At 35.6% G+C, this 12,198-nt stretch overlaps 4 protein-coding genes across 4 annotated transcripts; all 4 read right to left on the bottom strand.

Annotated features, from left to right (window-relative positions):
• Nucleotides 1-2,774: 2,774 nt before the first annotated feature.
• LOC127115266 (uncharacterized) lies at nt 2,775-3,512 on the bottom strand. Its single transcript, XM_051046849.1, has one exon. The coding sequence runs from the start codon at nt 3,510-3,512 to the stop codon at nt 2,775-2,777; it is 738 nt and encodes a 245-aa protein (XP_050902806.1).
• A 1,022-nt stretch (nt 3,513-4,534) lies between these two features.
• Nucleotides 4,535-5,260, bottom strand: LOC127115267 (uncharacterized). Its single transcript, XM_051046850.1, has one exon. It carries the CDS (start codon nt 5,258-5,260, stop codon nt 4,535-4,537), a length of 726 nt encoding a protein of 241 aa, XP_050902807.1.
• A 1,815-nt stretch (nt 5,261-7,075) lies between these two features.
• Nucleotides 7,076-7,801, bottom strand: LOC127115268 (uncharacterized). Its single transcript, XM_051046851.1, has one exon. The coding sequence runs from the start codon at nt 7,799-7,801 to the stop codon at nt 7,076-7,078; it is 726 nt and encodes a 241-aa protein (XP_050902808.1).
• A 1,914-nt stretch (nt 7,802-9,715) lies between these two features.
• Nucleotides 9,716-10,342, bottom strand: LOC127115269 (uncharacterized). Its single transcript, XM_051046853.1, has one exon. The coding sequence runs from the start codon at nt 10,340-10,342 to the stop codon at nt 9,716-9,718; it is 627 nt and encodes a 208-aa protein (XP_050902810.1).
• Nucleotides 10,343-12,198: the final 1,856 nt, after the last annotated feature.

Below are 12,198 nucleotides of genomic sequence, written 5' to 3' on the forward strand. Positions count from 1 at the left end.
TACATATATTTTTTCCACTTGGCGTAAAGAGCCACATATAAATTTATTAATAAAATACAAATCAAATGTTAAATATATCTAATATATTATTTAATGTCCACTATACTCTCTCCATTTTTTTGTTATAAGTCGTTTTCTATTTTTCAATTAAGAAAAATAATAGTTATGATATAAAAAAAAATTATAAAAGATTTTATAAAATTATCATGATATAGAAAAAAAAATATTATTAATCATTTATTGATATTATAAAACGACTTATTTTATAATATATAATATTTTTTTCAAAAGATTTACTATTATAAACGGAGGTAGTATAGGTTACTGGAAAACCTTGTCATTTGCATGAAAATGATGGGGCTAGTAACACAATTTAAATACAATTATGATATTGAAAGATTAGGGAGGAAGTACAACTCTAATTAAATTTAAAAAAAAAGTACCAAAGGTACATTTAAACAATTATTATTGTTTAGAAAACATATACCACTTTCTTTCTTGTATTATTGGAAAAGACAGGAGATGCTGCAATTTGGCTAAAAAATAATTTAAAAAAAGTAATATGAGTTAGGTATAATACTGATAAGATTTTGGGGATCTACACACAACATAACACACATAAATTTAGAATCTTTTAACACATATTTGATTGAATGTTGTTATATACATGTCTTTTATACTTTACTTTCTACGAGTTTATCTTCTTCATCTAATTTATTTCTAAGAAATATTAATTTTCTCTTTCCACGATTCATAAACATCCTTATTTTAAATATAACACACAATAATTACCACGTTTTCAAAAGTTCTCTGCAAAATTTATTTCATTAGTCATTGTTGTTGTCATCTACAAGAAAGAGTCCATACTTCTCACCACTTAGAAAGGCTGTCGTCGGTTTAAATGAATTAGTGTGTAAAATTGTATGAGGCCTTGAAGTGAAAATAGTGTTTTTAGAAAGAAAAAAAGGGTTTAATTTGTTTACTCCTTTGATACGAGTGTCTTATTTAAATTTCATATTGGACCATTTTTTTTATATTAAATTGAACTTATTTAGATTAGAGATCATTGAACTTATTGTTAGATGCAATAAGAATTCAATAGAAAACAATTAATAGTACTGGAAATGACTTGTTTATTCTTTGTGAAATGCTGTAAAATAAATAAGGAACAAAATGAATATGCAGTAACAAACTATAACCCACTTCTATCTAGAAATAAGGAAACAAACTTGACTAAATCAAATCAACAAACTATCCTAAAAACTAGAACTCTTATTTGACTAAAGACTTATCATTCCCTCCCTTGAACTAGACTGCATTTGCAGCTAGTTAACATGTGGTGGTTCACACACTCCAAGCCTTCTTCTTAGCTCCCGAAATAGCTCCAATTTGTGCGGTTTGGTGAAAATATCGGCTATCTTCTGCATTATACCACAAAACTGAAGCTGCACAACTCTATCATTCACTAGCTCTCGTAAGAAATGGTAGCGCACATCAATGCGCTTGCTCCTGCCGTGCATCACCGGATTCCTCGCTAACTTAATTGTTGAGCTATTGTCACAAAAGATGACAGTACTCTCACTGCCCATGTAGTCAATCTTCTTTAGCACCCATTGCATCCATATTGCTTGACAACTGCTTCCTGCAGCTGCAATGAATTCAGATTCGGTTGTGCTTAGTGTTACGATTGGTTGCTTTCAAGAAGACCAAGTCACAGCTGCTCCACTTAGCATAAAAACATAGCCTGAGGTACTTCTTCTATCTTCCACTGATCAGGCATAATCGTTGTTAGTAAAACCAATCAACTCATGACTTCCTCCCCTTCTGTAAAGAATGCCAAACGTTGTTGTACCTTGCAAGTAACATAAAACTCTCTTGGCTACCGAATGATGAACTTCCGTAGGCCTTGACATATACCTGCTTAATAAGCTTACTGCATACATTATATTGGGTCTCGTAGCGGTCAAGTACATCATGCTCCCAATCAGCTGCTTGAAGAATGAACCACCCATCTCAATACCATTTTCATCTTTGGAGATTTTGAATCCTGGAACCATTGGATTTACAACGGAATTGCTATGCTCCATTCCAAAACGCCTAAACACTTCCATCACGTACTTCGCCTGACTGATGAATATACCACCATCAAACTGAACTACCTCAACACCAAGAAAATACTTCATCTTACCCAAGTCTGTCATATCAAATTCCTTCATCATGGACTCTTTGAATTCAACCATCATATTCTCATCATCTCTGGTATAAATTAAATCATCAACATACAAGCTAATGATTAAATGTTTACCTTGTTTGTTGACTTTGGTAAACAAAGTTTACTCGATGTCCTCCTTCCCAAAACCTTCCTTTCTGAAATATGATTCAATCCGGCTGAACCATGCTCGTGGTGCCTGCTTGAGCCCGTACAAAGCTTTGTTGAGCTTGTACACCTTATGTTCCTCATTCTTTATTTCATAACCTCTTGGTTTCTCCATGTGCACATTCTCAGTTAACTTCCCGTGAAGGAAAACCGATTTCACGTCCAGCTGAAACACACAACATCTTCTTTGTGCTGCAAGTGCTAAAATCATTCGAACTGTGTCCATGCGAGTTACGAGAGCATATACTTCTTCATAATCAACTCCGTATTCCTGAGCATACCCTTTTGCGACCAAGCGAGCCTTGTGTTTATCCATTTCTCCGAGCTCATTCAATTTTATTTTGTACACTCATTTGACTCCTATTCTTTTAGCTCCTTTAGGCAGCTTAATAAGATCTCATGTTTCATTCTTCCCAATTGATCTCATTTCGGCATCCATGGATGTTCTCCATTTCTCCTCCTTTACTGATTTGTTAAACGAAATTGGATCAAAATGAACAACACTAGCAAACAAGGCTAAATGAGTTTGTACATCTTCCTCTTCATCTGGAAGACCATCACCACACACAAAATCATTCAAATATGTTGATGCTCTTCTAACTCGGGGTGTCATCGGAGGAGTCGCTTCATCTTCTTCATTGCCATCACTGGTTTCGCCCCTCATCGGAGAAGCTACATTTTCTTCTTCACTACCATCATCGGAATCCTCCACCTCTTCACCGTTTCCATCTTCCCATTCCAGATCAAACCTTCTATTACCTTCAAAGCTCCTTTCCCAGTTCCATTGTTTTTCTTCTTCGAAGATGACATCCCGACTAATTATAATCCTCTTAGAGATAGGATTATATAGCCGATATGCCTTTGACTCTTCGCTTACCCCTAAAAGAACACAACAATGGCTCTTATCCTCAAGCTTTGTTCTCCGAGCATCCGATACATGAGCATGTGATATACAACCAAAGACTTTCAAATGCTCGACTAAAGGTTTCACCCCACACCAAGCTTCTTCTAGCGTCATTTCTTTCACCGATGATGTTGGGCATCTATTAAGAACATAAAATGCCCAATTCACTGCTTCTGCCCAGAGTTTTCTTGGAACATTCTTCTCAACCAATATGCTCCTCACCATATTCATCACGGTTCTTTTAACTCATTTGATGTGAATTCACCCCCACGATCTGTTCTGAGACATTTGATGGACAAACCAATTTCTTTTTCGACAAGAGCTTTAAATAACTTAAAGTAAGTGAATGCATCCGACTTAAAAGCAAGAAAATACACCCATGCCTCCCTACTATAGTCATCAATGAAGCAAATAAAATACCTCTTGCTGCCCTCTGAAACTGGAGATATTGGGCCGCAAATATCAACGTGAAGGAGCTCCAACTTTGATGATGCTCTCCATGTACTTTTCTTTGGGATTACATCTCTATGCTATTTCCCTTTCAAATAATCGCTGCACGTAATCTCACCCTTAGAAAAACTTGGCAAGCCTCTCACCATGCTATTTATTTGCAAAGTCTTCAATCCTTTGTAGTTGAGATGACCGAATCTTTGATGTCATAAATAAGCCACGTCTTGAGTGATTACTTGGAGACACTCTTCATCTCTTTCCTGTTTGACTGATCGAGTGTTTGATAGCAACACAAACATTCGATTGGCAGCCATGGTGGTTTTGAAAATCAATCCCTTTGTGTGGTGATAAATCCGACACATATTTGACTGCATCAGTACATCCAAACCCCTTTCTTGTAGCTTCCCAACACTGAGAAGATTATTCTTCAACCCCGATACATAATACACATCCCGTACAAGGTGATTCACTCCTTTTACGGTCAATCAAACACTTCCCTTTCCAACAACATTCATGCTTGCATAATTCCCCAATCTTACCACCTAGTTGAACCCCTTTTCTAAATCACAGAAGAGAGATGAATCACCACACATATGATTGCTACATCCAGAGTCAATAAACCATACGTCGTCTCGATCACCTCCAAGCGTATCGGTATATGCCATTAGCACCATCTCTTCTGATTGATCCAAATTTGCATAATTTGCTTGGCACTCATACTGAAAGTGTCCAAGCTTATGACATTTATAACACTCAACCATATCTTTGCTCCAGTTTAGGCGACCCCTGCCTCTACCTTATCCTCAGCCTCCTCTGAAAGCAACTTTTCCTCGTCCTCTTCCATCATAGCCTTCATGAGTCACTTTCAAAGCATGTTCTTCTCCTCCATCTCCTTTGAATTTTTGCTCATGAATGAACAGAGAACTTTGCAAGGCATCCACAGGGACTTGATCTATGTCCTTGGCTTCCTCAATGGAACAAATAATGTAGTTCCATTTATCAGTAAGTGTTCTCAAAATCTTTTCAACGATCTTGACATCACTCACATCTTCCCCATAATTCCTCATGTCATTTGCAACCGTCATTACTCTACCAAAGTAATCATTTATCGATTCTCCCTTCTTCATTGCCAGAACCTCAAAGTCCCGGCGTAGACAATTGAGCTGAGCTCTCTTCACTCGAACATTACCTTGACACTTCATCTTCTTGGAATCCCATAGTTGTTTGGATGTCTCCTTCTGCGTAATCGTCTTCAGAATTGACTTGTCAAGTGACTGAAACAAATAATTCTTAGCTTTCAAATCCTTCAGGTTCATCTCCTCTAGGTTCTGTTTTTGCGTCGGCGTCATCCCATCCATACTCATAGGCTGGCTGTAGCCCGATTCGACGACAACCCAGTACTCCTTGGATCGAAGAAGATTCTCAGTGACCATGCTCCAATGATCGTAGTCACCGTCGAACTTTGGAATGGACGTTGAAACAAAGTTTGCTTTTGAACCCATCTTTCTCAAGTCACGCTCTGATGCCATATTGTTAGATGCAATAAGAATTCAATAGAAAACAACTAACAGTACTGGGAATGACTTGTTTATTCCTTGTGAAATATTGTAAAATAAATAGGAAACAAAATGAACGTGCAGTAACAAACTACAACCTACTTCTAGCTAGAAATAAGGAAACAAACTTGACTAAATCAATTCAACAAACTATCCTAAAAACTAGGACTCTTATTTGACTAAAGACTTATCACTTATTAAGTTTATAGATCATTCTCAAATTGGCATGCTCTAATCATCTATTCCATAATCATATTTCTTCGTTCAATCATAAAACATTGACTTATTTTTTTTTAAATGCGTTCTATTTTTTAAAATTCCTTTGTAAGATAAAAAGTATAGAATCATCTGATTGATTAATAGCTTGACATGACTTTTAATTGAAGAAAGAATTATCGCTTAACTAACTTATGATTAGCAAGTTATGCATTAGTCCCGTAATACATAAACATTTTTAATGGATGAAAGATTATCATTTCATTCAGTTACATAACCATCAATTTTAATATTCTTGTTTCCTCCAAACAAAACATACCCATTATCTTGGAGTCTTAGGCCTTGGAAGATACAAATTTCTTATGTCACATGACGTTATCAACCACTATTCATCTACTCCTTCCATCCCATAATGAATTACTCATTTAAAATAAAAGAATATTCTAAAATAAATGATTCATTTTAATTTTCAATACATCTTTTCCAATTTTACTATTTAATTGATATTAATTTTATCATTCTCAATACATGATAATAACATTCTAGTAAAAATATCATTCTCTTTCAATTATTTTCTTCTTCTTAAAAATATCCCAAAGAAAATATCATTCTAGTAAAACCAGTTTCTTTTTCGACAAGAGCTTTAAATAACTTAAAGTAAGTGAATGCATCCTACTTAAAAGCAAGAAAATACACCCATGCCTCCCTACTATAGTCATCAATGAAGCAAATAAAATACCTCTTACTGCCCTCTGAAACTGGAGATATTGGGCCGCAAATATCAACGTGAAGGAGCTCCAACTTTGATGATGCTCTCCATGTACTTTTCTTTGGGATTACATCTCTATGCTATTTCCCTTTCAAATAATCGCTGCACGTAATCTCACCCTTAGAAAAACTTGGCAAGCCTCTCACCATGCTATTTATTTGCAAAGTCTTCAATCCTTTGTAGTTGAGATGACCGAATCTTCGATGTCATAAATGAGCCACGTCTTGAGTTATTACTTGGAGACACTCTTCATCTCTTTCCTGTTTGACTGATCGAGTGTTTGATAGCCACACAAACATTCGATTGGCAGCCATGGTGGTTTTGAAAATCAATCCCTTTGTGTGGTGATAAATCCGACACATATTTGACTGCATCAGTACATCCAAACCCCTTTCTTGTAGCTTCCCAACACTGAGAAGATTATTCTTCAACCCCGATACATAATACACATCCCGTACAAGGCGATTCACTCCTTTTACGGTCAATCGAGCACTTCCCTTTCCAACAACATTCATGCTTGCATAATTCCCCAATCTTACCACCTAGTTGAACCCTTTTTCTAAATCACAGAAGAGAGATTAATCACCACACATATGATTGCTACATCCAGAGTCAATAAACCATACGTCGTCTCGATCACCTCCAAGCGTATCGGTATATGCCATTAGCACCATCTCTTCTGATTGATCCAAATTTGCATAATTTGCTTGGCACTCATACTGAAAGTGTCCAAGCTTATGACATTTATAACACTCAACCATATCTTTGCTCTAGTTTAGGCGACCCCTGCCTCTACCTTGTCCTCAGCCTCCTCTGAAAGCAACTTTTCCTCGTCCTCTTCCATCATAGCCTTCATGAGTCACTTTCAAAGCATGTTCTTCTCCTCCATCTCCTTTGAATTTTTGCTCATGAACGAGCAGAGAACTTTGCAAGGCATCCACAGCGACTTGATCTATATCCTTGGCTTCCTCAATGGAACAAATAATGTAGTTCCATTTATCAGTAAGTGTTCTCAAAATCTTCTCAGCGATCTTGACATCGCTCACATCTTCCCCATAATTCCTCATGTCATTTGCAACCATCATTACTCTACCAAAGTAATCATTTATCGATTCTCCCTTCTTCATTGCCAGAACCTCAAATTCCTGGCGTAGACAATTGAGCTGAGCTCTCTTCACTCGAACATTACCTTGACACTTCATCTTCATGGAATCCCATAGTTGTTTGGATGTCTCCTTATGCGTAATCGCCTTCAGAATTGACTTGTCAAGTGATTGAAACAAATAATTCTTAGCTTTCAAATCCTTCAGGTTCATCTCCTCTAGGTTCTGTTTTTGCGTCGGCGTCATCCCATCCATACTCGTAGGCTGGCTGTAGCCTGATTCGACGATAACCCAGTACTCCTTGGATCGAAGAAGATTCTCAATGACCATGCTCCAATGATCGTAGTCACCGTCGAACTTTGGAATGGACGTTGAAACAAAGTTTGCTTCTGAACCCATCTCTCTCAAGTCACGCTCTGATGCCATATTTTTAGATGCAATAAGAATTCAATAGAAAACAACTAACAGTACTGGGAATGACTTGTTTATTCCTTGTGAAATATTGTAAAATAAATAGGAAACAAAATGAACGTGCAGTAACAAACTACAACCCACTTCTAGCTAGAAATAAGGAAACAAACTTGACTAAATCAATTCAACAAACTATCCTAAAAACTAGGACTCTTATTTGACTAAAGACTTATCACTTTTTAAGTTTATAGATCATTCTCAAATTGGCATGCTCCAATCATCTATTCCATAATCATATTTCTTCGTTCAATCATAAAACATTGACTTATTTTTTTTTTAAATGCATTCTATTTTTTAAAATTCCTTTGTAAGAGAAAAAGTATAGAATCATCTGATTGATTAATAGCTTGACATGACTTTTAATTGAAGAAAGAATTATCGCTTATCTAACTTATGATTAGCAAGTTATGCATTAGTCCCGTAATACATAAACATTTTTAATGGATGAAAGATTATCATTTCATTCAGTTACATAACCATCAATTTTAATATTCTTGTTTCCTCCAAACAAAACATACCCATTATCTTGGAGTCTTAGGCCTTGGAAGATACAAATTTCTTATGTCACATGACGTTATCAACCACTATTCATCTACTCCTTCCATCCCATAATGAATTACTCATTTAAAATAAAAGAATATTCTAAAATAAATGATTCATTTTAATTTTCAATACATCTTTTCCAATTTTCTATTTAATTGATATTAATTTTATCATTCTCAATACATGATAATAACATTCTAGTAAAAATATCATTCTCTTTCAATTATTTTCTTCTTCTTAAAAATATCCCAAAGAAAATATCATTCTAGTAAAACAAGTTTCTTTTTCGACAAGAGATTTAAATACATTAAAGTAAGTGAATGCATCCGACTTAAAAGCAAGAAAATACACCCATGCCTCCCTACTATAGTCATCAATGAAGCAAATAAAATACCTCTTACTGCCCTCTGAAACTGGAGATATTGGGCCGCAAATATCAACGTGAAGGAGCTCCAACTTTGATGATGCTCTCCATGTACTTTTCTTTGGGATTACATCTCTATGCTATTTCCCTTTCAAATAATCGTTGCACGTAATCTCACCCTTAGAAAAACTTGGCAAGCCTCTCACCATGCTATTTATTTGCAAAGTCTTCAATCCTTTGTAGTTGAGATGACCGAATCTTCGATGTCATAAATGAGCCACGTCTTGAGTGATTACTTGGAGACACTCTTCATCTCTTTCCTGTTTGACTGATCGAGTGTTTGATAGCAACACAAATATTCGATTGGCAGCCATGGTGGTTTTGAAAATCAATCCCTTTATGTGATGATAAATCCGACACATATTTGACTGCGTCAGTACATCCAAACCCCTTTCTTGTAGCTTCCCAACACTGAGAAGATTATTCTTCAACCCCGATACATAATACACATCCCGTACAAGGTGATTCACTCCTTTTACGGTCAATCAAGCACTTCCCTTTCCAACAACATTCATGCTTGCATAATTCCCCAATCTTACCACCTAGTTGAACCCCTTTTCTAAATCACAGAAGAGAGATAAATCACCACACATATGATTGCTACATCCAGAGTCAATAAACCATACGTCGTCTCGATCACCTCCAAGCGTATCGGTATATGCCATTAGCACCATCTCTTCTGATTGATCCAAATTTGCATAATTTGCTTGGCACTCATACTGAAAGTGTCCAAGCTTATGATATTTATAACACTCAACCATATCTTTGCTCCAGTTTAGGCGACCCCCGCCTCTACCTTGTCCTCAGCCTCCTCTGAAAGAAACTTTTCCTCGTCCTCTTCCATCATAGCCTTCATGAGTCACTTTCAAAGCATGTTATTCTCCTCCATCTCCTTTGAATTTTTACTCATGAACGAGCAGAGAACTTTGCAAGGCATCCACAGGGACTTGATCTATGTCCTTGGCTTCCTCAATGGAACAAATAATGTAGTTCCATTTGTCAGTAAGTGTTCTCAAAATCTTCTCAGCGATCTTGACATCACTCACATCTTCCCCATAATTCCTCATGTCATTTGCAACCGTCATTACTCTACTAAAGTAATCATTTATCGATTCTCCCTTCTTCATTGCCAGAACCTCAAAGTCCCGACGTAGACAATTGAGCTGAGCTCTCTTCACTCGAACATTACCTTGACACTTGATCTTCATGGAATCCCATAGTTGTTTGGATGTCTCCTTATGCGTAATCGTCTTCAGAATTGACTTGTCAAGTGACTGAAACAAATAATTCTTAGCTTTCAAATCCTTCAGGTTCATCTCCTCTAGGTTCTGTTTTTGCGTCGGCGTCATCCCATCCATACTCGTAGGCTGGCTGTAGCCCGATTCGACGACAACCCAGTACTCCTTGGATCGAAGAAGATTCTCAATGACCATGCTCCAATGATCGTAGTCACCGTCGAACTTTGGAATGGACGTTGAAACAAAGTTTGCTTCTGAACCCATCTTTCTCAAGTCATGCTCTGATGCCATATTGTTAGATGCAATAAGAATTCAATAGAAAACAACTAACAATACTAGGAATGACTTGTTTATTCCTTGTGAAATATTGTAAAATAAATAGGAAACAAAATGAACGTGTAGTAACAAACTATAACCCACTTCTAGCTAGAAATAAGGAAACAAACATGACTAAATCAATTTCACAAACTATCCTAAAAACTAGGACTCTTATTTGACTAAAGACTTATCACTTATTAAGTTTATAGATCATTCTCAAATTGGCATGCTCCAATCATCTATTCCATAATCATATTTCTTCGTTCAATCATAAAACATTGACTTATTTTTTTTTTAAATGCGTTCTATTTTTTAAAATTCCTTTGTAAGAGAAAAAGTATAGAATCATCTGATTGATTAATAGCTTGACATGACTTTTAATTGAAGAAAGAATTATCGCTTAACTAACTTATGATTAGCAAAGTTATGCATTAGTCCCGAATACATAAACATTTTTAATGGATGAAAGATTATCATTTCATTCAGTTACATAACCATCAATTTTAATATTCTTGTTTCCTCCAAACAAAACATACCCATTATCTTGGAGTCTTAGGCCTTGGAAGATACAAATTTCTTATGTCACATAACGTTATCAACCACTATTCATCTACTCCTTCCATCCCATAATGAATTACTCATTTAAAATAAAAGAATATTCTAAAATAAATGATTCATTTTAATTTTCAATACATATTTTCCAATTTTACTATTTAATTGATATTAATTTTATCATTCTCAATACATGATAATAACATTCTAGTAAAAATATCATTCTCTTTCAATTATTTTCTTCTTCTTAATTTGTATGAAATGGTCAACTAATATGGAATTGAAGAAGTATCATTTTGGTGTCTTAACTTTATTTCTTAAAAAGTGTAAACCATATATTATTTTTTCTTTAAATACTCTAATATTTTTGAATCATTTTATCTGTTAGTTTTAAAAAGATCTTTTATCCTTCTCACATACCTATCTTTCAGGCTCATTCTTAAAAGAGTAAGAACATAGAATATTACAACTAACATGAACACTATTTGAACTTTATTTTGAAAGTCAATGTCATATCTTTTATTCTTACTAATACTATTAGAATTAATTTATATTTTGTAAAAATTCATTGATAAAGTTTGTTATAGGATATTTTAGTATTTCTTAAAGTCCCACTTGTATTTAAGCAAGTAAGTGGCGTGAGCATTATTACCTTTATTCTTTTTTGCAGTGTTTGTGTGTGCATTTTGTGTGCAACCATTTTGTAACCATTTCAAGAGTAGTGGAAGTTTGTTATCATTCTCTCTTCTCTCTCTTGTTCGTTGTTCATCTTTATCACCTTGTGCACCAACAATCGATATTTAGAACTTCGATTCAGATCCATAAGGAAACACCATGGGAAACACGAGTGAAACGGTGAGGCGTTGTGTGATTGATTTATGTTCGGAGAAATCGTGTTGAATTTATGTTCAAAATCGTAACAAAATCACATATCTTGATTATGTGGGATTGTGAAACACTTTGTTTAGGTGAGATCTGAGTGTATTATACGAGGTTGAAGATGAACGGAAATGGTAATTTGAGCACCAAGCTTCCAATGTTCGATGGCAAGAACTGGAATCGTTGGATGATTCAGATGTGTCTGTTGTTTGGAACTCAAGATGTTCTTGATCTCATCAACGATGGTTACGTTCAGGTTGCACTTCTAGAAAATGCAATAGATGCATAGAGGAATGTTCAGCATGATCTAAGGAAGAAGGATCAGAAGGCGTTGTTCTACATCCATCAGTGTGTGGATGTAAACATGTTTGAGAAAATCGCTGATTCGACGACGGTGA

This window comes from Lathyrus oleraceus, chromosome 1 (assembly GCF_024323335.1).
Source record: "Lathyrus oleraceus cultivar Zhongwan6 chromosome 1, CAAS_Psat_ZW6_1.0, whole genome shotgun sequence".
Classification (NCBI taxonomy): Eukaryota; Viridiplantae; Streptophyta; class Magnoliopsida; order Fabales; family Fabaceae; genus Lathyrus; species Lathyrus oleraceus.